This window comes from Juglans microcarpa x Juglans regia, chromosome 6D, assembly GCF_004785595.1.
Source record: "Juglans microcarpa x Juglans regia isolate MS1-56 chromosome 6D, Jm3101_v1.0, whole genome shotgun sequence".
NCBI classification, from domain to species: Eukaryota; Viridiplantae; Streptophyta; class Magnoliopsida; order Fagales; family Juglandaceae; genus Juglans; species Juglans microcarpa x Juglans regia.
Window position 1 is genome coordinate 10,640,457 of NC_054604.1, and position 27,361 is coordinate 10,667,817.

Sequence of the window (27,361 nt, forward strand, 5' to 3'; positions counted from 1 at the left end):
CAATAATTTAAAAAAATGCTATGATACCCTTTTTTTTTTTTAGAAAAATGAATAAATATCAGTGAGTGTGCCACTTTGGCAGCTACCACTCATTTTTGCTTCAAAAGATTTCTCTTAATGGAAAAATAAGATAGTCTTAATGCATAAGAAAATTCAATCACAAGATGATAATTATGCAACAAAATCATAATCATCAACTTGTCACAATCAAAGTTAGAGTTCAAATGTGATTGAGAGACAAACAATATGAAAAGATCAATCATATATGACATCAGATATATCTAAAATTAAATATAAATTTGAAAAGTATATATATAAAAGACTGCGCATAACAAGTTATAAAATTAATGCGCATCCAAAATACATATATAGAAGAGTACATATATGCATAGATCATATAAGACATTGAATATTCACTAGAAAATTTTATTGCAATAATCAATACATTGTAGCCCCTAAAAAATTGTGTAAATAATATTCAAAATTATATAACAGTGTCTTATGATGGTACTAAAATTTTTCAAAAATCATATAAAAATTTAATAGGGCTCATTAATAAATTTTGAAAAAAGAATTGAATAAAAAGAAATTTTTTTCGGAGGTCTCAAGCACTGCACATGCCACCTGAAGTGCATGGTCTTCATCTCGGCTGGAGACAAACATCTTCAACCTTCAACCAGGTTTATGTCAAGTCGTGGGTTACCGGATTCGGTCAACCGAGTTACAAAATGAGTTTTTCTCAATTTCTTGCAATTTTGGGTCAAAAAACAAAATTTATTGAGGGAAAAAGTCAATTAGAACCTGAAAGACACATATATAGTGTTTTAAAACAATGGATATCAACTTTTGATATAGAATTGTCAAACTTTAAAATGGGTATGAACCCTAACTTTTGTAAAACTCAAATCCAGGACAAAAGGATGAAATAGGAGTATCTAAAACCAGTAAACAACATCCTAGAAACTTGGTTTGATAAACTTTTGATGAATTTGATCGGTCTTTCAATTATTTACAAGGAATTCAATTTTTTTCACAAAATTGAGGCAAAAAATTAAAAGGTTTAATTGCATCCTTAAAACATAATTAAAAGACCCGATTAATATATCAAAAGAACAAGAAGATTGAGAGGAATAAAAGTCCTAAGATTTTGAAGTTTTTCAACGAACGGATTTCAACGAATTTGATTTTGAGTGTTCGGGTTGTATAGGAAAAAAAATGAAAATTCAAAATTTAAATTTTTTTTTTTTTTAAATGAAGGATTCTGATCCTAGCATGTAGGCTCTGATTCCAAATATAGAAATCACTAGAAATCATGTTAAGAACAACAATCACAATTATCAATACATAGTTTAGGATTATTTTTAATAAGAGTAGATTGAGTACCATTATTTGAAAGCTTTTAAATAGAATTATTATTTTTTAATAAAAGTAGATGACGTCATATTTAATGAGCTCAAAACACTTTGGGGACCCCAATATCATTCTCTTGAAAACGTATTTAGGTCGAGAATTTCATATTGGCTCTATGTGTAATGTATGAGCTTGTGGTTGAGATGAAGTGTTAGTGCATTTTGGTGTCATCACACCACATGAAAATATTTACTCATAGTGTGACAAATCATTTTAATGTTGAACGATATTGATGTAATTTAGTTCCAATGCATGTATTGATTCTTTTTACTTTTTGAGTGATATTTTCAATTAAAAAATTGGAAAAAAGTCCAATAAAATAGTGAAAAGAAAGGAAGAAATGCATCATAGCAGCCCCAAGTGGTTGCACTTTTTTTCAAGTTCTTGCTTTGGTTTGCTGCATAATCAATTCTCGTCATTCTCACAATTAAGGTAGTTTCTTAAAGTCGATCAAGAACGTCATTCTCCCTGTTCCAATGCTGGGCAAAAAGGGCAAAGAGAAAAATCATTGAGCAGCTTGGACAAGCTTAAAAAGCGGCAAACAGAGGGGCATTTTGGTAAACTCGTTACAGGACCGACTGAGAGACAAAAACCTCCACGGTAGAACAGAAAGCACAAAAATCCAAACCAAAACTTGTACACTCTAGAGAGGGGGAGAGAGACGGAGACAGAGAGAGGAACCCTAATTTTCTCTCTCTACATCTGCTGCTTCTTCAGAATTAGGGTTTTTATTCACGACGCCTATAAGATGGTCAGTGTTTCGATTATTTTGTATTCAGTTTATAGTCTGTTTTAAATTTTGAGTTGTTTCTCGAACCTTTCTAGAATTGTGTTTTTTGCGATTCCCATTTTTTTTTCTTGGTCTGTGATTTATTTTAGTTTCTTGCCCCATTTTATCGGGCAAGTTCTTGGTTTACGGATTTTAGTTCGCTTCCTTTGATTTTGTTTCCTCTGCGGAAGCCTATGTTTGGTTTCTGAGAAAACTGAAGGCAAGAGAAAGAAGTGTAACACTCCCCAGTCATTTGATAAAAATACATTGAGATCGCTTACTTCGAGGGGAGCACCTCCAGTAAAGAAGAAGGAGAATAGAGAGAAGAGCAGAAAATTCTTAATGCATTTCGATAGATCCCCTCTGAGTAGGGAGTGCTCCTTACACAGTGATATCCCAAAATTGGCCTAGCTAGAGAATAGGAAAATTGAATGCAAAGGGTTTAAATGTTATGGGTTGAGGCCCAATATCTGTTACAACCCAAAGTAAATAAAAGCAACTAATAACGTAACAGAAAAATAGATGTTGGCCCATGGCCCGTGGCCTTCTCGCCCAAAGCTCAGTTTCTTCCTTGGGCTGTGACAAACCCTTCCCCTTCAAAGCACCTTGCCCACAAGGTGCGGTTATGCTTCCAAAGTAGACCTCAAAAAGCTGTTGAATCTTTGGAGTCCTAGTGCTTCCACCACCCGGGTCAAATACGAGGATTTTCTTTTCACTAATTTTGTCATACTTCTGTCTCTTAGTTTCTGCCTTCGGTCCCTACCATGGAAGCCTCTCTCAAGAAGTACATAAGGACAGATCCGCGTGCTTCTAAACCATTCAATTCATTTCTTTCCATCCAATCCTGAAGAAGATTGACATATGATTTCCCTTCATGCTGAATTTGAAGACTCCTCAACCAGATTTCCACAATTTTATCAATATTTCCAGCACATATATAACAAAGAGTAGCAGCCAACGTGTTACCAACATTCAAACGTTTATAAGCGTGTCATAGAGCTCAGTCCTTTTCACTCTTTGTGCAAAACTACGGAGAAGAGCAAGGGTTTCCTTCCAGAATCTTAGGGGTTTGGTATAAACAATGCTCAAGCGATCATTGTTCACCATAGTAGAAACAACCTTTAGACAATGTGAATGGCTCATCCCTAAAGTGTTGGTCACGAGTGCTCTCCCACAAGGATGCACCACCATCGTGGGGAATAACTAAAGCATCAGCCATTTTATGTGCAGATATGCACTGTGCAATTGCCCCCTTGTAATCGTCAACAATTAAAGCACGTTGGACACCATCATTAAATGCAGGGTCAACACTCTCCCCAACTCCATCTGGTTCTTGTTTCAATTGTTCTAAACCCCTACAGTTCAAGAAATAATAAGCACTTAGGGTCAGATTTTTTAACTTCTTACAACCATTGCCAATAGCTTGTAGAACCCTATTATTAAGTCTCTGCAAATTGTATAGAGGCAGCAACTCCAGCCATGAACAAGAAGTGCCACTAGCTGCCAAAGCCTCATCAATAAATTGGCAACTCCAATCCCCTCTAAGTCCAACTAAACCAGCTCTTTTGCTAAATGTACGAATTACAATTAAATTCTCATGCTTCTTTTGCATCAACCGGAAAAGATGTATGGCTTCCCTAAAAAAATCAGGCTTACCATAAACCATTAGAAGGGTATTGTAACTGACAATAATAGGTTCAATTCCCATCTGCTTAAAAAACTTTACAGTCCCTCCATACCTCCCATTACTAGCACAAGCAGTAATCAAAGAAGTATAGGCATAAACATCAATATCAATCTCGAAATTTCTACTAAACCTCCATATAAACACACCAAACCCAAGAGTGCTAAGAAAAACTCCTTTAACACCCATTTTATCGAACACCGTTTCTGCATATTCCAAATACCCATTAGAAGCAAGAGCAGCTGAAAGATGGTTACCTAAAACTTTGAGAACTTGAGGTTAGAGAGGTTGGTGAGCTCCCTTAGAATTGATCCCACCAGCTTGCTGTTGCTTAGCCTTAGAAATCTGAGTGGCTTCAACTTGGATAAAGATTTTAGGATTCCTCCTTCAAATCCATGCTGACACAGGTTTTTAAATTACCCAATGCGTTTGGGATTTTGCCTCCTATCTCATTCTTATAAAGCTCCAAGTACTGTAGATGCTTGAGCTACACAAGCTTTGAACATAAAGTCCCAGAGATATCAGAATTGCCCAATTCCAAGCGAATCACGTGGCTGTTGGAATCACAGGTGACACGGAACCAGGGAGGGGTCCCGGCTCTTCAACACATTTGTTGGATTAGAGAGCCTGCTTCTCAAAGCATGCAACGCATTTCCTAACTCTGCGGGATGAAATATAGTTTGTATGGGTTTTTGTGGTGGGGACAAAGAGTTGTAGAGATCAATCTTGGAGTCGATCTTGAGAGAGGAGGGTTGGTTGCGAGATAGATCTACAACGAAAGGCCATCGGTGGAGATGAATATGATAATCCATTAACTTCACTCAATTCTTTGCAATGGTGTGCCCGATAACAATGTCACTGGGGTCAAAATCCCATCTGGGGCGTTGGGAGTAAGTGTTGGGGTTCAGAGTGGTGCTGACTTGGATGGATTTTGGGGTATTTGAGAGGTAGAGCTAGTTTCTCTACCCTAAGAGAGAGAGGGAGACAGGTTTTACAAGGTATTTGGCCTTCCTCTTCCTTGATGAAGTCTTCGTGGCCCTTCTTGCCGACGCCGCTGTCACCCCTTGCATCTGGAGCTTTCCTTATTTTTGTAAACACCGCTACTTGTAACAAATAGCGAAATGGACTATTTGTTTCACATGACAACTTAGGCCTGCTGTGAAATGTTATGCAAAACACACACCAACGATGACAAATAAAGTAAAAGCGACATAATCAAGAACAAGATATATAATATACGTGGATCAGCAAATTGCCTATGTCCACAGAGTTGCAGAAATCTTATTAACTAGAGGAGATTATATTCACTCAATCTCAACTCACACTCTTTAGGGCTTTTTGCTCTCTCACACAGTATGCAATCACCAGACAATTATTTTCTCTCAAAATATACTTGAGGCCGTTCAACACAAGTCTAATATGATATATTTATCGTGAGTGGCGCTGGAAACCTTACTTCGCTCAACGGAGTGTAGAGCGCGCCTCGAGGGAACAACCAAATGAACATTGGCTCTAGCGGGGTGTCTAGCGAGGGTTGAACAAACACTAGGGTTTGTGTCTCGCTCAAGCAGAGTGTTGAGTGGGACTTGAGCGAATTCTCGGACTTGAGCTTCGCTTGAGCGGTTGTCGAGGGATATCAAGCGAACTTTGGCTCGAGCCAACTTTTAGCAAACACCTTTTTAGCTCCAAAACCAGTCTCCACATATACCCCAACAATCTCCCACTTGGAGGCTGGGTCTTCACATGCCAGCCATTGTTTCCAGCCAAGCCTTATCATCTCTACAGCTCACAACTCTCGTCTTCAAGCCAGAAGACATATTGAAGTCAAGTCTGACTTCAGTCTTCCACTTACATCGCCCTTTTTTAGCATATCCACTGGACGACTCACAACTCCCACTGCACGATGAGTATCTGGTCTCGAACCAATCTTGGCAACCTTAGCCAAGTTTTCCAGGCTTTCATGAGGAACGACAAAGCTGACTCCCTTTGGCTTCCTCACATGTTTCGCGCTATCAAGCTTGCCTTTTTGCACTCTTGTATGTCCCTGAACATCATTGAACCATGATGTTAAATACAAAGAGTTAGATCTCTTACCATGTGCTAGGACCAACGCACCCTTAATGATCTTCCAAGCTCCTCCAGAGAACGTTACTACAAAACCGTTATCATCAAGTTGTCCCACAGAGATAAGATTTTTCTTCAGATCTAGAACATGCCTGACTTGTTGTAAATTCTACACGCTCCTGTTTGGAAGTGTGATGTGCACATCACCCACTCCCACTACATCTAGTGTCTCTCCATCAACTGCATACATATTGCCAAAATTACTAGCAACATAATTCTGCATGATTTCTCGATGTGAGTTGCTATAGAACGAAGACCTTGAATCCAACACCCAATCATCAATCAGACTGTGCATTGCAAGAAGTAAGGCATCATGAATTTCTTCTACCACAATGTTCACAGCATCATCCTCAGCACTTTCTTGATTCCTGCAATTTCTCATGATGTGGCCCGGCTTGCCACAACTCTAGCATGTGATCTATTGCCCAGATCTCATTTTGCTCTTCCCCTTGCTCTTGGAGCTTGACCTGTCATGTCCTCTGCCCCTATTGTCAACAATTAGGGCAGATCCTGAACCCGAGGACTCATCCGAGTCTCTTTTACATACCTCTTCAGCAAGCACCATGTCACTTATGTCGTCGTAGTTCAGTTTGACTTGCCGGCTGAACTACTCACAATCGTCCTCATGGCCTCCAAACTATTTGGCAACGATGCCAACAAAATCGACGCTCTGATTTCATCATCAAACTCATAATCTCTATAGAAGACAGTAGATTTGTGATCGTATTGAATTCATTCGAGTGTTGAGCTACAGACATACCTTCTGACATCTTCAGATTGAACAATTTCTTCATCAAGTGCACTTTGTTGTTCGCAGACGGCTTTTCATACATACCTGACAAAGTCGTCATGAGATCCACCTTGGTTCTCTCCTTACTGACATTGCGTGCCACTGTTTTGGACAAGGTCAGCTGAACAAGCCCTAGAACTTGTCGATCTAACAGGGTCCACTCAGCATCAGCCATGCTCTCGGGCTTCTTTCTCAATAGTGGAAGGTGGAGCCTTTTCCCATAGAGATAATCCTCAATCTGCATCTTCCAGTACTCAAAATCAGTGCCGTTGAACTTCTCGATCCTGGGTGCATTCACTTTATCTCCAGCCATCATTCTCCTTCAGATCCGACCGTGGCTCTTGATACCAGTTGTTGTGAAATGTTATGCAAAACATGTACACCAATAATGACAAATAAAGTAAAAGCAACACAATCAAGAATACGATGCGCAATATATGTGGTTCGGCAAATTGCTTACGTCCACAGAGTTACAGAAATCTTATTAACCAGAGGAGATTACAATCACTCAATCTCAACTCACACTCTCAAGCGTTTTTTGCTCTCTTACACTATATGCACTCATTAGACAATTGTTTGCTCTCAAAATATGATTGAGGCCGTTCAACACAAGTCTAATATGATATATTTATAGTGAGTGGCGCTGGAAATCTTACTTCGCTTGAGTGGAGTGTAGAGCGAGGGTCAAGCGAACACTAGGGTTTGTGTCTCACTCGAGCGGAGTGTCGAGCGGGACCCGAGCGAACTCTTGGACTTGAGCTTCGCTTGAGCAGTATGTCGAGTGATGTCGAGTGAACGTTGGCTCGAGCCAACTTTCAGCAAATACCTTTTCAGCTCCAAAACCAGTCTCCACATATACCCCAACATGGCCATGGTTTGTTTTAGCAGATGAGTTAAGATAAAAGTTGAAAGTTGAATAAAATATTATTAGAATATATTTTTTTAATATTATTTTTTTTGGGATTTGAAAATGTTGAATTGTTTATTTTATTTTGTATGGGAAATTGGGAAAGTTGTAATGATTAGATGAGATGAGATGAGTTGAGAATACTTGTGAAAACAAACGAGGCCTTAGTGGTACTAATTCTTATTTTTCAACTAGTTGAGAGATTGTCAATGTATATTTATGTCCATATGGAGATCAAAAGCCACAACAAATGCAAAACTGCCTTTTGTGAAGCCTTTGGAGTTGCAAACTTAAGGAAAATATGCAATAATCTAAACTCATAAATAATACGTAGTTCTATCAAGTTGAATAGAGTATAATTTAAGTTGGATAGAGTTATCATAAACAATAATAGAAAATCAGTAGCACATACTCACAATATTGTATAAAATGAGTGTGTGATGGGAGTAATTATGGAAGTGAAAAACACATGCAAAATTAACTTATACAGCAAATTATATTGCATGCATTTAACATTTGGTTAAAGCATTTTCTTCTACTTGGTCAATAAGAAACATCACAGATTTGTAAGTCGCATATTTATTTAGAGTTCATCAGTAAAATGAGGAAGAATGGGAGGCATGTTGGGTTTGGGTTGGTATTGAGAAGAATGAATAAAATAAATGAGATTTTATATGAAAATATTTAATGGATAGTGGTGGATATGGGTTTCACTAATGTCATTAATGTTGCCCTACATACTCCCTAGGGGTTGGCTCAAGTGGTAAGGGTCTTGGTCTTGGTGGTATGCTCCCTCTAGGTTTAAGGTTTGAACCCTTGGGTGCAAATAATTTCTAGGGTTCACGTTCCAATTGTAAAAAACCAATGATTTACCTGATCCACGTGATGGGAACGCGTTACATGGATCCAGAGCTTATCTAGGTAAAAGACATTGGGTTTTTGCATGGTCTCCGGGATTTCTCGTCATCAAAAAATTAATTTTTCCCTACGTAATAATCATTTCTATATTGATTTTTTGTGATGTTATGCGGTCTTAAGTGGCTAAGTTGCTTATAAAAAAAATGTGGTATTAAGCTAATAATTTTTATGGGGTAATATTGTGTGGCCATCAGATTGAAAACTCTCAAGTAGGAGCTTTCTTCAGTAGTAGCATGCTTGCACCTCTTGTGCGTATTTCTTTGTTCATGCGTGCATTCATGGCGGTCGGTGTTTAAGTGCTTATCTGTACTATTTAGAGAGGATTCTTTATTTTGTTGTCATCCTTTGAGTTTCCATGAATAACCCTCACACATATCAGAGGATGGCAACAGGTTTACTTATGCATGATCATTACACATTTGCTTTATATTTCATCAGGTTCAATTTAGTAACCAGTTTAAGTTGACATGCTATTTCTATACAAATAAACTTTGTGCTTTTGTTTTAAATTTTTTCATCTTTGTTTATTTGTAATCAGAATTCATATTGCATTGAGTTTTGGTTGTGGTATTGTTATGCATGTATTTATTCCATAATATTTATACATGCATACCCTTTTTTTTGGTCCTTTTTTGACAGCATAAATTAGGTAGAGGCCACCGTGACAAACTCCAACAGTTTATGACAATCACTGGTGCAAGGTAATACCCCAACGTTTTTTTTTTTCTTTTTTTTTTTTAAATTTTAATCTGGAGGCTTATTGATACTCCTTTAATTTACTCTGCCAAAGTACTTGCAACAAAGCACTTTCTATGGTGGAGGTTGGGCCTGAAAGTATGACCTTAATGGGGTACTCTATCATCTTTGTGCAATGCATGCATGCTTCTGGGATAATCATCCTGCACAATTCCCTTTATTTCTAGACGGCCTCTGTTTCACTAATTTTCTAGATTTTATTGTATGATGTTCCTTTTTGTCCCCTTTGTTCTTTTTTGTCTGCCCCCAAGTTGGGTGTTTCCTATTGTATACTTGTTTACTCGGTTGGCCCCTCTGTTCTTTGAATATGATTGCCTCACAAAAAATATAGCAATCCACCTGCACAATTTATTAGTAATGTCAAGAAATGCAAAAATCTGGCATAAATTTGATTTATAATCCAACTAGAGCTTATCAATTTTTGGGTGCTCCACTGCAACTTGACACAAGAAAGGTTTGTGGTCTTGGGTGTTTTTGTTGTTGTTGTTAGCTTCAGATTGTGCTTATTCCTCGGATATTTGGTTCTTACAATGACTTCCTTAATGTTATCTTTAATGCATATTGAACTTCTAATCTAGAAAGCTTTTTTTCTGCTACCTGTTATAAATGGATTATTTCATGTATGAATTATTACTGTCTTTTGGGTGCCTCTTCTATACATGAGTTTCTTGATCTCCAGCATGGAAAATCGTTCTATTTTACCCGTGTTAATCTTTTGGACAAATTACAAATGGATTTCTTGTGGGGGTGGTGTGGGGAGTAGTTCATTCCATTTGGTTCAAGTGTTCCAAGGCGTGCTCTCTAGTATCCTTGGGAGGATGAGAGTCTGAAGTTTATTTCAGTGTAACACTATTATCAAGCTCTCTTGGGAAATGGCTTTTGCATTATGCAAAAGAGTGTGTTTTGGAGAATGATAGTGGATGCAAAATATGGTAGCTCATGAGGAGTGTGGTGTCCTAGTGAAGTTAATGGGTTGTTTGGAGTAGGCCTTTGGAAAAATATCAAGAGGGGTTGGGTGAAAGTTTTACTAGATATGTTGTGCGTGATGGATCAATGATAAAATTTTGGCACAAGGTCAAGTGTGGGGATCAGACCTTTTTTTTTTCCTTTCTTTTTTCTTTTTTTCTGAATCGGTAAATAAGATTTTATTAATCGTAGGAATAGGCAAAAGCCCAAATACACAAGTCGTATACAAGAGCAATTTCGTTGGAGGAACTTGCTTGGAGGACAGAATTACTCAGATCTAGAGAGGGTCACCCTATTGGATGAGATTTTTTGGCGGCATAAATCACGGGCTTTGTGGTTGAAAGAGGGTGATTGTAGCACAAAGTTCTTTCATAGAGTGGCAAACTCCCATAGGCAAACTAATGCCATTGAGATGCTGAATATTGATGGAGCTGTTTGTACGGAGATCCTGGTGATTCAAGACCATGTGGCTGGTTATTTTGAGCAGTTACTTACCGAACTTGAGGAGTGGAGGCCGAAGATCGATGGGCTAGCTTTTGAGTCCATTGAACAGCAGAATGTCGCCTGCTTGGATAGGTCATTTGAGATATGTTTGAATGTAAATAGGTTGAGATATGTGTTTGAATGTATGAAGTAGGTTAAGATGTGTTTAATTTTTTTTATGGGAAGTTGAAAAAGTAGTGAGTCTCACCAATGATTAGTTTGAGATGGGTTGAGTTGATTTCAACAACCAAACATAGTCTAAGTTGCGTTTGAGTAGTTCACTACTACTAGTAGTAAATAATAGTGAAAAGTAAGTGAAAAGTAATAATAAAATAATGAATAGTAGTGAACTACCCAAACTAGCCCTTAAGGTAGCTTTCCTAGAGTTATTCAACATTGCTCGCTTTTAGGAACCTTTTGTTTCACATCATTTGCAATATTCTAGCAATGCAGCCCAATGGGATATCAAAGGGGCACAATACATGGAGGTGTAGTTTATTACCACATTCTTGTATCGCTTATATTTGGTTTCACCTAAAAGGGGTGGAGTGGATAAGATCTGGTTGGCCCCTCAAAGTGCGTGGTTTTTAATGTGGTCATTCTATAATGTGTAATATTCATAGCAGGACTCTTTATAGAGTGGTTCAGGTGAAGAGCTCATATTTCACCACGGCACAGGGTCAAGTGTGGGGATCAGACTCTCATGGTAGCTTCCTAGAGTTATTCAACATTGTTCGCTTTGGAGGAATCTTCATTTTTAGATCATTTGCAATGTTATGGTAATGCACCCCAATTGGATGTCATGGGGGCACAATACAAGGAGGTGGAGTTTATTACCACGTTCTTGTATTGCTTGTATTTGGTTTTGCCTAATAGGGGTGGAGCAGATAAGATCTGGTTGGCCCCTCAAAGCACATGGTGTTTAATGTAAAGTCGTTCTGTAATGTGTTATATTCATAGCGGGTCTCTTTATAGAGTGGTATAGATGAAGAGCTCAAATTTCACCAAGTAAATTGGGCTAAGGTGTGCCCTTCAATTTCAAATGGTGGTTAGGGAGTTAGGCACTTACTTTTGTTCAACCATGCTCTTTTAGAGAAATGGCTTCGGCAGCATCAAGCATCAAAATGAAAGGGAGGCTTTGTGGGAAGGCATGGTGAATTCCAAATTTAGGCATGCCTAAGAGCATCCTCATTGGCTTGGCCAAAGTTGAAGAATAGCTAAAATTTAGATAATTTGTGTCAAAAAAACATCACATTGGATTGGGCATCTCTAAAACAATTTGGATTTCAGCTACAGTGCTTCACCAAATATAGCTAACTACAATTGCTTCATCAAACATTAAAATATTAGTTTCTCACTCCAAGCAAACAAATTAAATTAATTAGAATATAATTAACATTTAATAATAATTTTTTTAATATTAATTTAATTAGAATATAATTATTATTAACATTTAATTGGTAGAACTACAAAATGTGATAAAAATAAAAATAAATAATTAATTATTAAAATAATAATATTTTACTATTATATAAAGAGTAAATGGATTATCCAATGTGGGGATTGAATTTTAAATGGAATAGGCAAATGTAAATTCATGTGATATTAGCTAAAATTTGAAGATGTATTTGACCAATCCAATAAGAATGCTCTAAGAGCACTCTTATTGGATTAGCTAAAAGCTAAATCCATTGAAGATTTAACTATTAAACCATAAAATGTGATCACATTGGAATAGCTAAATTCCAAATATTTGGAATTTAGCTAGTCACTTCTAAAATTATTTCCAAATTTGAAAGGAATTATTTATTCATCAAATACATTTTATATTAATTATTTCTCTCCCTTTTAAATGATAATTGAAAAAATATAATTAGAATATGATTATTAATTAATATATAATATTATGAATAGTAAAATATGATAAAATAAAATAAATTCATAATTAAAAAAATTAAAATATTTTTGAAATTATTAATTACTCATTACTATATAATGAATAAATGGATAATTCAATGTGGAGATTTGATGTGAATAGCCAAAATTAAATTCATCTTATATTATTTTATTGTCATATAATGAAAAAATGGCTATTCCAATGTGGAGACTTATGTGAATGGAATAGCTAAAAGCTAAATTCATCTTACATTCATAAAAAATGTACTTTAACTTTAGCTAATCCAATGAGAGTGGTCTAAGGCGGATGATGTTCTAATGAGGTACATGGGCGATATGGGGTGGGGTTATTTGCAAAATTAGTCCTTGGGTTTTATGAATTTGCAAAAAGCTCCTAGGTTTCTAATTTTAGTAATTACCTCCTTGAGTTTACAATTTTTGTGATTAAATCTATCCATCTTCTGTCAAATTCATTAATGGCAAGGTTGCCTTGTGGAATGATATGCCGTTGCAATATTGCAAATGCTATCTATAAAAAATTTTAGTACTTGAATGTGAATTTCTTGCATTCCTTTTTCGTTTTTGGACATAATATAAATGATTGCCTTTAAGCATTGAACTTGATGCAACTATTCACTGATAAAGAAAAGCATGGAACTTGATGCAACTGTTCTTGAGCTTGAAGTAAAGTGAATTAGTGATTTTTTCAAGATCATTGACAGCTATGATTCTGATTTGAAGAATCATAAAAAATGCCAAATGATGACATAATTCTGACAAAGTATTTGGATGATGTTTGAGTTTTGCAAGCTTATAGTCCTCTTAAGCTTTGGTAACAATTTGAGTATTTAAATATTATTTTATTATCATCCCCCTTTACCAAATCTTTCCCCCCTTCCCACCCTCCCAAGTATCATGCATTTGAAATTGAAGGCTTAGGTCAGCTTTTATTAGGTATGTTTGTGCGATCTTAGCCGGTCATCTTGTACTTGTAGTTTCTATAGTTTCCTTTTTATTGATAAGAAAATCAGGTGCTTTATACAAATGCTTTGCTTGAGATCATGTGGTAGTGTTTGTGTATTTTCACATGCACATTTCTATTGTGTGAGAGAGTGCAACAAAGAGAGATAGAGAGAGTAGCCTTATTTTTGTATGGTTTTAAGCTGAAATTTTACTGATGTTAGAATCTTACATTCCAATCCTATTTCAGTGAAAAAGTTGCCCACCAGACTTTAAAGGCCAGTGATTGGAATCTTGAAGGAGCATTCGATGTATTCTACAGCCAGCCCCAGGTTAAAAACTTTACCGACTCTAGACATTTGGAGGAGCTCTTCAATAGATATAAAGGCAAGCTTTACTTATACTCTCACTTGGGCTGCCCCATTTTGGCATCGCATTGCATGTCTTCCCCTTAGCATAGTTTCTTTTGGGTTCCGGAGGGGAGGGGGTGGTGGTGGAAGACAGCTCTAGATTACTTGTCATATTTGGTAAGGGCCTTGGTCTTGGTGGTATGCTCCCTCCAAATCTAAGGTTCGAATCCTCTTGAACGCAAACACTATCGTGCTGGGGGAATTTCTCCTTGAATTACCCGATGTGCACTTGCAGGAAAGTCTTTGCGAAGGCTTATGCACCGTGATTAGTTTGCTTTGCTCTTGGACACATGGTGCCAATAAAAAAAAGGGTTTACTTGTCATTTAAAACAGTGCTTATCAGTATGGACTTTTTTAGAGCTTATTAGTTTTTTTTATCCCTTTTGTTGAAAGAGCTCGTGACTTGGTGCGGAAAGTTCGATATGTTAGTTTTTAGTGGAGCAGGGTCTTTGTAATGTTGGTTTTCAATTTCGGCCTGTAAGCGTTGAGGAGCAGAAATGACTAAACCAACTTCAATTTAGGACTTTGTAAGAATTGGGCGGGGGAAATAACTTTTTTTTTTTTTAATGTCTGAAATATCTCTTGACTAAGAAAATTGTGTCTGATATGTTTCACAGATCCATACAGTGATATGATACTGGTTGATGGTATTACTCTCCTTTGCAATGATCTTCAGGTAGCTATTACGAATCAGTTTTCTAAAAATCTGGAATTTAGTGATTACTTTTGACTTCAGTAAATTCGAAGTTTATCTTAAATAAATTGATGCTCACAGTTTAAATGACATGAACCCATTTTTTTTGCAGGTGGATCCGCAAGATATTGTTACGGTATGTGTAACGCTTTGAGATCGGAATCGATTAGTTAACATGTTGGTTAACCGTATTCTGAAACACGGAAAAAAATCATTGGCTTATCAAATTATCTATCGAGCTATGAAAAAGATTCAACAAAAGGCAGATATCTCTGAGGCAGGCATGCCTAAATATCTGTTTGTTGTGGAGGAATTATCTTTTAAATCTTGATTTTTGTTTTAGTTCTACAAAATTTCTGATCCTCCAGTAATAAAGAAGGTACAATTTAAAACTCAGCAGTCTAAGAAAATTTTAGAAATCTGGCAGAATCAGGAAGTTTATAGTTGGATTCTGATCCCTTCTCCCTCTGTCCCCTAAAAAAAAGGCCAAAAGAGAGTTCAATCATGGCTGTTCATTGAGTTGATATTGTAAGTGATATGTTGGTCGTTTATTTTATTATTTTCGTAGTTTCCTCATTTTTTTTTTGTCTTTTGTCTGAGCAGTTAATGCCCCCTTTTGCCCCTTTTCTTTTCTAGTGTTGGCTATAATTTAGGTTAATCAAGGAGGTTGGCGAGATTTAGATTTATATACTTCCGAATTCCTCCTTTTTTTTTAAGTAATAAGATTACTAAATTTAAAACAGAAAAGAAGCAATCTAAGTACACCGGATGTATACAATTAATTCACCTATCTAGAAAGAGAAAATAATAGAAGAAAATCATGTAAAATTAAGCTCATTGAAATCTATAGATGCTGTCAAAAGGAGCAGAGCATGGAGAAAGATAGTCTTTAGCTCCTTAGTTGTCGGTTCACAATACTCATCTTCTTTCATTTCTCTTTCCTAATACGCCATATGAGGCAAGTAGGAACCATTTTCCACTTTGCTATGATTTCTCGACAAACACCTACCTCTTCAAATAACATAAAATCCTCTATTCTTTTGAGCATGATCCATCCCATCAGTTGAAAACCACTCCACAAAACGCTAGGAACCTTGCAATGGAGTAGAAGATGAGCCACAGACTCCCCACTCTTTTTACACATGTAGTACCAGTCAAGCACAACAATGTGTCTTTTCCTCAAATTATCAAAGTTGAGAATCTTCCCCTTAAAGGCTGTTCATGCAAAACACGTACCAGTTTGCCAGATACTCTGTCAAGGAAATTAACTATTGTCATTAGGGATAAGAGCATTATTGAAAGAGCTGTCTAATTGGTCTGAATACCCTTTGCTGAGGGTTTGCTTTCATTATATAGATGAGAATATACAAGATTGTTGCCAGATTCTATGCGTTTAATATGCTATACAAGGTAAGTATTTACAGCAATATCTAATCTAGCTAGAAAGAAAATTATCACAAAAATACAATAAATATTTTCCAAATCATATCTCCGTAAATTATAATCAAATTCCATAATATCCTAAATTATCTCTATAACATCCCCCCTCAAATTGATGCTGGTAGATCTACCAGCATCAATTTGTCAACCAAGAACTGATGCCGGTGCCGAGAAAGAGCTTTAGTGAATATGTTTGCAGTTTGATGTTTGGTGGAAATGTGAGGAAGAGTATCACATGTTTGTCAAAGGATTCACGTATGAAATGGCAATCGACTTCAATATGTTTCGTACGCTCATGGAAGATAGGATTAGCGGTGATCTGAATAGCATTGGTATTATCAGCATAAAGAGGAGTGAAATGAAGATGAAGAAAATCAAGTTCACCTAATAAGCCACGGAGCCATATGATCTTAGAGCATGTGGAAGACATTGCTCCGATACTCAGACTCAGTGGAGGACTTGAAAACTTTGTCTTGCTTCTTACTCTTCCAAGAAATGAGTGCATTGCCTAAGAAAATGCACCAGCCAATAACAGAGCGACGAGTATCCGCTCATCCAGCCTAATCAGCATTACTATGCCCCACCAACTGTAAGGAAGATTCCTTAGGAAAGAACAACCTGCGTGTAGAGGTGTCCTTCAAATATCGGATAATGCGGCGGATAGTGGCTAAATGAAGATGTCGGGGGCCTGCATATATTGACTGACCTGCTGCATAGCAAAAGAAATGTCAGGATGAGTAATCGTCATGTAGTTCAAACCCCCAACGAGTTGCCGATACAAGGATGGATTTGATAGAAGCTCGCCTTTCTCCTGATGAAACTTAAGATTTACCTTCAAGGGAGTAAGAACAGAGTTACCCGATTGGAGACCAGCCAATGAAATCACCTTCTGCTTGTATTTGTGCTGGTGTAATAACTTACCAATTGGAGTAATCTGCACCTCAAGGCCAAGAAAGTATTGCAAGGGACCAAGATCTTTCATGTGAAAAGAGGCCTTGAGATCCTGTTGTAATTGCTTAATTAACTCAGTATCAGAGCTAGTAATCACAATGTCATCAACATATACCAGAAACAATACAATTCCTGCGGAAGTCTTGTGAAGAAAAAGAGAAGAATTATACTGACTGAGTAAAATGAAAAGCAAGTAGGGTAGAGCAAAATTTATCAAACCATGCACACGGAGCTTGTTTCAGTCCATACAAGAATCGGCGTAGCCTACAAACCTCTGAGGGAGGTGTAGCAAACATGCCAGGAGGTGGAGACATATATTTCTTCCTTCAAATCCTCGTGTAGAAAAGCATTATTCACATCCATCTGCCGAAGAGACCACCCTTGCGACGCAACAAGTGTCAAGATAGTCCGCACAATAGTCATTTTGGCAATAAGTGCAAATGTCTCTTCATAATCAATACTATACTCTTGCCGGCTCTCAAGAGTCATAAGATGGGCCTTATATCTGTCCAGTGAGCTATCAGATCGAAACTTGACTGAGTACACCCATTTACAACCAATAGGTTTGACACCAGAGGGACAAGTCACAAGATCCCAAGTGTGATTGTCTTTAAGAGCTTGGATTTCTTGTTGCATGGCCTGCTGCCAACATGCTTGGGTGGCTGCTTGGGTATAAGAGTGAGGAACAGAAACAATGTCGAGAGAAAACCATACCTATCCAGTGGATGTGTAACCCGGGTAAAGCACCGAGGTATAGGAATCACAGAATCAGATGACAGATCAATGGTTGGAAGGGGCGTTAAAGAAGGAGAAAGACATCGATGATACAGCACACCTGGTTTAAATCGCTCAATAGAATAAGACACATCATTAAAAGCAGGAAGAAGAATAATAGGAGGATCAGAAATAACTTGAGACTGAAAGAAATATTGATTTTTTGAAGAAAATCACATTTCGGGAGATCCGGAATTTGTTTGCTTGAGCATCATAACAAACAAATCCTTTTTGAGTAGGACTATATCTCATAAAGGCACACGTGACAGACTGGGCAACAAGTGGCAGATGAACAAAACAAACACACCTAAAAGTATAAAATGATTGATACTCAAGAGATATGCCAAATAATCGAAAATAGAGAGAATCATAATCTAGAGTGGTAGTAGGCAAACGATTGATCAAATAGACAGCAGTAGATAAAGCTTCTATCTAGAACTTAGAAGGTACAAAAGAATCAATCAACAAAGTATGAATAACATCTAAGAGATGATGATTCTTATGCTCATCAACTCCATTTTGTTGAGGGGTATAAGGACAAGAACGCTGGGAAATGATCCCCCCTTGCTAAAGAAAAGTCCGAAAAGAATGAGATGTACTCCCCCCTGAGTCGGAACGTAAAGTTTTGGTACAAGTACTGAACTGTCTCGACAAGTGCAACAAATTTTTTCAAAGACAAAACACGTCAGCTTTAGAATGAAGAAAATATATCCGAGTGAATCAACTATAATCATTGATAAACGTCACAAAATAACAATATTGACCATGAGAAATAACAGGACTCACCCCAAACTTCAGTATGCACAATCTCAAAGCAATTAGAAGCATGACTACCATGCGCAGGAAAATGTAAAGTTTTACTTTTACCAAGACGACAAGTAGCACAATCAAAAGACACAGGAGAAGAAGAAAATGAATCTTTATTGCCCAAAAAATCATGCTTCATAAGATGAGCCAAGACAACAGAATTAGGATGACCCAATTTCTTATTCCAGACTTTATTATTATTGGCAGGAGCTGTGGCTACAAGCAAGAGAAACAACATTAGGAATAGAAAACTGTAAAGGAAATAAATGTCCCACTTTAGGCCCCTTACCGATCACCGTCCCCGACACCTGATCTTGCACAAGACAACCACCATGAGAAAAATGAACATCATAATTATTATCTTCCAGTTGTCCAATAGAAATCAAATTTGTAGACAATCCAGGAGAGAAAAATATCGTGAAATGAAGAGCCCAAATTACCAACAGTAGTAATAGGAATAGTACTGCCATCAACAATCTGAATATTTTGCGTGCCCTTATACTTACGAACACCATGGAGACCCATCGTATTACTAGTCATATGATTAGAAGTGCCTGAATCAACAAGCCAAGAAGTTGAGCTAGTACCCGTACCTTGCAGGCCTAAGGTTGTAAAAGCAGACACAATCATCTGTTGGACTATTGTTGGTGTGAGAATAGATGAATCAGAGCTTACAGTGGGTGGCGCAGAAGAAGAAGAGAATTGAACAGCAGCCTAAAAAGCTTGGGATTGGCGATTTTGAGGTCGCACTCGATAGTCTTTGATGATATGAGCCCCTTTTTTGTAGTAGTTACAAACTTTCTTAGGACAGTTGCGAGCAATATGACTAAACTCTTTGCAACTGAAACACTGTAACTTGTTCCTCCCTCTCCTTTGTGCTGCATAGGCTACATTCTCAGAAGTTATACCCATATGAGTGGATAACCGCTATTCTTCAAGCAATAAATCTCCCAAACAAATATCCAAAGAAGGAATCGGATTACGGTTCAATAAACCGGCTCGAACATGCTCAAATTCAGGTTGAAGCTTCATAAAAAATTGATCGCATTGACTCTTAGCATGAACCTTGAAGAGCCACGAGTGTTGTAAGGGAAACTTTAGCATGAACAATAGCAGAATACTCACTCAAAAGATTAATAAAACCAGAATAAAATTGTTCAATAGGTAAATTACCTTGACTGTAATTACTATTTTCCAATTCCAATTGGAACTTCCGAGCACTGTGATCTTGGTCGTAAATAAGGTGGAGATAATCCCACATAGCCTGAGCCGTAGTAAAACAACGAAAATTGGTCACATGGTGAGACTCAATCGTCCCCAACAGCCAAGAGATCACCTTAACATCCTCGACCTCCTATTGAGCAAATTCTTTTTCATCAGTGGGAACATTAGCAGAACTATGAATATGATTTGATAATTATTTCCCTTTCAAAAACATCTTAAACTAAAATTTCCATGTAGGAAAATTCTTTCTTGTAAAGCGAACAATAGTATTCTCAATAAACATGATGAAAGTTATGTAGAAAACAGGAATATATCCAACCAAATAAACTTAGGCAGTCACGACAAAGGAAAAAAATAAATTGATGGCCAATAGCAATGAAGCCCAGGTAACGCCAAAATAAGCCCACAAGAAAGAAGCCCAAGTAATGATACCTGCCCAGCACAAAAGAATCGGCAAACCAGAGTGCTGATAGGCCCGATATCACGCAGGGAAGAAGGTGCACCCAGCACCGATGTCAACCAGAGGAAGCCAAGCACCTCTCAACCGCCACAGAAACTGCCGATTGCGACAGAGAGAGCCGATGGTCCCACAACAACCCAACCACCACAGAGCAAGCACTGAGAGAGAGAAAAACTGCCCAGAAACGGAGCAACGACCACCACAGAGAAGGTTGAACACCACTCAACCACCACAGAAAAAACCGAACAGCACCATAGAGGAGGTTGACTACCATAGAACAGTAAACCCACAAAATGGGTCACCACAAAAAGGACCGACTGATCGAGAGCAAGATGGAACTTGCAGAAACAGAGGAAGGAAAAAAAATTCTTCCCATTGCACACGAAGGATTAAGACCACAAAGATGAATATCAGAGTAGGGGCTCTGATACCGTGTCAAATTGGTCTGAATACCCATTACTGAGGGTTTGCTTTCATTATATAGAAGAGAATATACAAGATTGTTGCCAGATTCTCTGCGTCTAATATGCTATACAAGGTAAGTATTTACAGCCTAATTTACATCAATATCTAATCTAGCTAGAAAGGAAATTATCACCAAAAATACAATAAATATTTCCCAAATCATATCTCCGTAAATTATAATCAAATCCCATAATATCCTAATTTACTCCGTAAGAAGAGCAGGCCTTGAATATCCTTCCTTGGAAGGGGCCCAAAGGAGCTTGTTTCCACCTCGTGTCACACCAATGGAGTGAAGCAGATCAAAGAATGCAGTGAAGGCTACTACCTCAAAGCCATGGGCTGCTCTGATGAGACTAACATTCCACTAAGCGAGGTCACCAGATATCTCCAAATGGTCCCCCAAAGAAGCATCCTCGGCATGAACAGCATGCTTATTATGATTTTGACTGCTCCTATTCCTTTTTGAAACTGTAAATTCTTAGAAATTGGAGTGAAGGCTTGTTTCCACCCCCTCATGTCGCACCAATGGAGTCGAAGATTAAAGAATGCAGCGAAGGCTTCTACCTCAAAGTCATGAGCTACTCTGATGAAACTAACATTCCACGTAGTGAGGTCACAAGACATCTCCAATGGAGAAAATTTTAACCATGCTTCTTATTAAACTTCTACATCGAGATATTTTGTAGTTGAATACATACTTATAATTTCTCTCTGTATATTTGGTCTCACTTTATGAATGCTTACGATGATAATGAGTGGCTTGGCAATTCTTAAGAACGTGGGTTGCCGCTGTTATTGCAGTTGGTGGTTTCATGGCACATGAAGGCTGCCACCATGTGTGAGTTTTCCAAGCAGGAGTTTCTTGGTGGACTTCAAGCACTAGGGTAAATTTATCAATAGATATGTTTGATTTACTTGTCCTTTTTTTATAATCACATGGATTGGGAGTTTTGAATTATTATGACGAAACCCTGACAATGGTTTATATACTCTAATGACAGGATAGATTCTTTGGAGAAGTTCCGTGAAAGAATACCTTTTCTGCGATCTGAGCTGAAAGATGAACGTATGTTCAATGATTCACGATGTTTGTTATTTACTTGAATTTATAATTTGATATCATTTTTTATGAGTCTTTTCTGGGAAAGTGCTTCCTAAATTGATATTCTTAAAGGTAATGTTAAAGATATTTTTGTGATTATCATTTTCTGACTCAGAGATAAACAATTGTGCTTTTGTTGCGGAAATAATCTTTGCTTCTTGTCATTGTCCAGAAAAGTTCTTTGAGATCTATAATTTTGCATTTGGCTGGGCAAAAGAAAAGGTACTTTCTTCTCCACATAAAAGGCTTTCGATTGACAAATGAATATATATCTCTAATTCTACAAATGAGAACTGTGTTTGTGTGTCAATTCTTGCAGCATACCATGGCACTTGGGCTACTCATTTTGCCTATTCTTAATACTTCTTTTAAGATCAAAACCCTAACCTTAGTTCATTTATTTTAATTTTAGATTTAGATTATTTGTCTGAGCATCCCTTGTATACTTCTTTGCGATGGGTTTTCTCGGGTTTTTTGAAGCTAGTGGGCTTTGTAGAAAATATATTTGGATGGAGAGTCTTTTAGTTTGATTTAATTTTCTGTGAATGTATGGTTTGTGCTTTTTTTGTTTTTTTTGGTTCCAGAAACAAAGGTAAATGATTGGGTGAAATATTGTTTTTTTGAGATTTTTTTTGGTGTTTAAAAGATGTTTGAATTGAAAATGAAAAAAAAAAAAAAAAACTAGCAGTGCATAGGCGTTGGTCTTGTATATGTCCCATACACTTGAGCTCTTGCCTATTCTTATGATAAAAAAAATCTTGTTTACCAATAAAACAAATCTAAAAAAATCTGAAAACCTTTGGAATCTAAACATGACCTTAAACTCACAAGGACGCATGTGCATCTTTTGACACACCATGTGCGCTCACAATTAAAAGGAAATCTATTTTCAACTTATTGGACAGCTCTGAACTACATTTATTAGCTGTGAATTATATTTGACACTAGAAGTTCAATTATTCACATATTATTGATCTATTATATTAATTGATGCCCAAATGGTCTTCACCTCAATTATTCACACAGGCTGATTTGTCTTTGCGTATTTCAGGGTCAGAAATCTTTAGCATTGGATACGGCTATTGGAATGTGGCAATTACTGTTTGCTGAAAAGCAGTGGCCGTTGGTTGATCACTGGTGCCAATTCTTACAGGTAGCTTATCATCCATCGTGTGATCTGTTTTAACCACGTTTTCAAACTTTTGGATGAGAATCCATAAGTGAATTCCTGTTACCTATCTTGAAAAGAATCATGTAGCTGGCAGTGTATAGTTGGGAATAAAGCAATGTTAAGCTGAACTGCTGTGGGAAATGAAAATATTGTGCTAAGTGTATTGTGTTTAATTCATCAAAGGGGACTCTGTGGATCTACTTTCAGGTCTATGAAGCTATAAATGAATAGGCGTATATGTGTCTCACATAGGCACCTATGACATTGTTAGATTTGTTTTTCTTTTCCTTTTTTTCCTGGCCCCCAAAAGAAGTCGCTCATGCCTTGTATACGCAACCCCCAAAGGTTCCCCCCCCCCCCAATCACCATATTGGCTTCCCCTTACACACAAGCAGACATGTATCTTTAATTTACATTATGTGTACTCTCTCTCTCTCTCTCTCTCTCTCTCTATTAAGTGCACTCTGTAACCTTTATTTCTATTTTTTCCTTCTTTTATTTATTGCTCCCTAGCTTTTAATTTTCATTTTAGAACTCCTAAGCAGTGAGATTATGCTAAAAAGACTTATGTTTGGAACGAAAAGGCATTGCCAATACAAGCTTGAAGTTTAAAGGCCGCATTACTTATTGATGAAATATTGGATGATGCTGAACAAAGAACACAGTCAGAAGGGAGAGGAATGCTGGCTCTGGAAATGCAGCACTGTAAAAGTTAAGATCTTGAAGAAGGAAATTATAATGTCCTGTTGAATCAAGGGGACTAATCTGATTATGAACAAAATCATCAGAGAATGTACCTATAAACAAAATCATCGGAGAATAATAAAGCTTATACTACTTATTCAGAGAGGGGTGAGAGAGAAAGGGAGTGAAGGATTTATATCCCAGTCAATTTTGTGATAACTATGCCATCCTTAAATTTTTTGTGATCCAATTGAGTCAATGTTGGGCTAATGAATTCTTGTAAAACTCTGGTCAGTTAGGCAACTAGGTAAATTGCCTTCACAAATTATTTAATCCAATGAATAGCTCCGTGTCTAGTTAGGTATACTTTTTACAACCTTTTTCTATTGAACTAATGTTATGAACTCCATGAGTTTGCTTATTTTCTCTTTTGTGAGGGGATTAATTAACTTTTTTCCCTTTGGTTCTTGCTTTCTGTCTTTGTATTGCTGCCTCAGGCTCGGCATAATAAAGCAATTTCTAGGGACACATGGTCTCAACTTTTGGAGTTTGCAAGGGTAAGATATAAAGCATTAATAACTTATAAAGAAGATATAAAGCATTAATAAACGCTTTCCTGCTCATTATTTTGGGCTGAAGTGCATGCTTTCGTTTACACCCGCATATGAAAGGGAAGGAGGGGAAAATTATATACTGATATATTTACTTCTGTTTTTTTTTTTCTTAGAATTTTTTCTTTATTTTATTTTTCTTTTATTGCTATGCTGGCTCTTTTCATATGTTCTTTATCTTAGAATCATGAGCAAAAGATGAAATGACGCTAGTCATAGACTCCCATCCCTACCCATCCCTACCATTCATCATGTCAATAATCTTTTTGCTTATTGATGAGATATGAGGTAAACAAATTTGTGCAGTAGAAGAATGAGGTCATAAATTCTGGTTTCCAAATCAATTTTTATCTTGTTGAAGTTTACAAATAAATTACCAGAAGTTTAATTTGAAGTCTTATAAATTAAATTGCATTTCTGTGGAGGAAGGTTAAATTTGGTTGATATCGTAGTCTCGCTTTACCATGGAAATGGAAGCATATAAACCCATCATTATAGTCATAGAGAATGGGACTGTTCTTTTGAATCTGTATAGATCTCTGATGGAAATTCAAAGCATATTAAGGTATTCATTATAGTTATAGGTTACTTGGAGGACTTGATGCCGCCGGTCTCGTCACTACTAACTTTTATCATGCTTTGTATGCAGACAGTGGGCCCAACATTGTCAGACTATGATGCTGAAGGTGCGTGGCCCTACCTTATTGATGAATTTGTTGAGTACTTGAATGAGAATGGCATCATCGAAAATGGTCAATTGAATGATTTGAGCCACAGACGATGATGGGTTTCCTGGAGTGGTGCTTTATCATATCATTATTTAGCGTTATGAAATGTGGTGTTATGTGACTGGAATTTGGTTTATTGAAAGAGGAAGCCCCCCAAGAAATGAGAAGTCACAAGTCTGAATTCAACCTTCGTTTTCTAGTGACATCCATATGCTACTTATATAGTCAGTGCTACTGTTGATGGCGTAAATGCATTCTCTCACTGTTTCGAATTTTCTATTGTCTGGAGAAGTTGTTTCTTCATGTTATTTATCTGTATGCTGGAATTGAAATATCTCTTCATGTTTATTGATCCAATATTATGGATTCACAGTGCTGCTAAAAGTATTTTAATCGAATGGTCGACAGAGTTCAGAATAGATTTGGGCATAAATCTCCTCTTGTGATGTGATTGCATAGAAATCCTTGCGGCTTCTAGAGCACATTTTTATCTGAGTTATGCTATGTATCACATATTCATTCTACCTACCATGTTGGAATGACATCGCTCATTAACCTTTAGATTCTTTTTTATCTTTTGAGATGACAAATTTGAGAGTTAACTGATGATGTCACGTCAACGTAAGTAGAAGAGGGTCGAGAATATAGTATATAATATCTGGCTATGATCGCTGTTGTGCTCTTAGTTTCAGAACATTGGGTGACAAACGTAGGGCCAGCAAAATGGAAATGGTTGCGTTACAATGAGCCCTCTTGAATCTTCCAAGGATTGATGTTATAAGTAGAATTTTTCTGTTTGGAAATAAAAACAGCGCTAATTAACTTAGCGAAGTGATGGTGTAAGGTTTCTTTCTAGATCCTCACTTCCAATCACTCTGAATCACACAAAGGAAATCAACAAGACATGCACAGAAAGAACTCACAAAGAATGATCAAGATTTCATGGTAAATCTTGCAGAGAATCTTTGAGGGATTCCCAACCTCCAAAAAATTATCTATCTTAAAATCTTTGATCCCAATTACATGATCACTCCTGCTTTTATAGAAGCAGTAGTGAAGAAGAAAAACAGTGTAATGTTCTAATACTCAATGCGAACTACAAAGAATTAAATGCGAAGCATGAAATACAACAATGACAAAATGTGCCGTTTCACTTATTCCTTACAATAGACCAAAACACGCCATTTGACTGAAGAACTTTATTTCGTTATTTCTGTTATTCCCAATCTGTTAATTCCGTTATTTACCTTCTACATAGATTGCACTTCCATTCTTGCATTCAACCTCTTCCGTTATTTACCTTCTACATAGACTGCACTTCCATTCTTGCATTCAACCTCTTCAAGCCTTGCTCACTGCACCCGTGACACATCACATTATTGTGCCCACCAAATGAGGATATGAAGCTCTAAGGTTCTAGAGCAATTCCTATGAACTATCCTCAATGGCAGCCCCTACCCATTTAACTAATACTTCAGTAGAGGCATGGTTCCCTACTTTCCTCACCCTTCACTCCAAGATTGCTTCAGGTTCAGGCTGCACACTACCATCTTTGTCAACTGGAGGCAAAGTAGATGATGAAAAAAATCTGATCACCGAGTTTCTTCTTTAAACATGAGACATGGAAAATATGATTGATTTTTGAGGAGGAAGGCAGATTCAACTTATAAGCTACCACAAAGCTACCACACCAATCCTCTCAAGGATCTGAAATGGGCTATAATACCTCGGGGCTAACAATTTGAGAAACCAGTAGAGGAACGCACAGTGGTGTTATAACACCATTCTGCCATAGGCAGCCACGTGCACCGACTCTTTGGCTTAGATCCCACTTATGCCTCAGCTTGACCATTAGATTGAGGATGGTAAGCTGAGCTATAAGCCAAAGTAGTCCCTTGCATTTTGAACAACTCTCTCCAAAATAAATTGGAAAAAACCACATCCTTGTCAAACACGATTGTTTTAGGTAATCCATGGAGTCTAAATACATCATTAAAGAAAACCTCAGCCACCCTACTGGCTGTATAGGGTGAGCCATTGGAAAGAAATGGCCAAATTTAGTTAATATGTCCATGACAGTTAGAATTACTGACATACCACCTGAGCTTGAAAGGCCCTCAATAAAATTCATGGCAATATCAAGCCAATAACTTTGGGGAATAGGTAAGTGTTGGAGT

General features: G+C 37.2%; 1 protein-coding gene across 3 annotated transcripts; it reads left to right on the top strand.

The window, feature by feature from the left end:
- Nucleotides 1–1,818: 1,818 nt before the first annotated feature.
- Nucleotides 1,819–25,603, top strand: LOC121234262 (DCN1-like protein 2). Of its 3 annotated transcripts, none has more exons than XM_041130130.1 (11): nucleotides 1,819–2,161; nucleotides 9,242–9,303; nucleotides 13,914–14,050; nucleotides 14,691–14,749; nucleotides 14,880–14,903; nucleotides 21,690–21,772; nucleotides 21,890–21,954; nucleotides 22,163–22,212; nucleotides 23,042–23,143; nucleotides 24,343–24,402; nucleotides 25,106–25,603. In XM_041130130.1, the coding sequence occupies exons 1-11, from the start codon at nucleotides 2,159–2,161 to the stop codon at nucleotides 25,238–25,240; spliced, it is 780 nt and encodes a 259-aa protein (XP_040986064.1). In that variant the 5' UTR covers nucleotides 1,819–2,158; the 3' UTR covers nucleotides 25,241–25,603. The 3 variants fall into 3 exon arrangements, with proteins under 3 accessions (XP_040986064.1, XP_040986065.1, XP_040986063.1); XM_041130129.1 differs by having other exon boundaries at nucleotides 1,889–2,161; nucleotides 22,106–22,212; XM_041130131.1 differs by lacking the exon at nucleotides 24,343–24,402 and having other exon boundaries at nucleotides 1,876–2,161; nucleotides 22,106–22,212.
- The last annotated feature ends 1,758 nt before the right edge of the window (nucleotides 25,604–27,361 follow it).

Bases quoted from the DNA above. Each gene is read 5' to 3' on its own strand.
- LOC121234262 (XM_041130129.1), top strand. The intron at 14,051-14,690 runs GCAAGCTTTACT...TATGTTTCACAG, and splicing joins GCTCTTCAATAGATATAAAG to ATCCATACAGTGATATGATA. The intron at 24,403-25,105 runs GTAAGATATAAA...CTTTGTATGCAG, and splicing joins AACTTTTGGAGTTTGCAAGG to ACAGTGGGCCCAACATTGTC.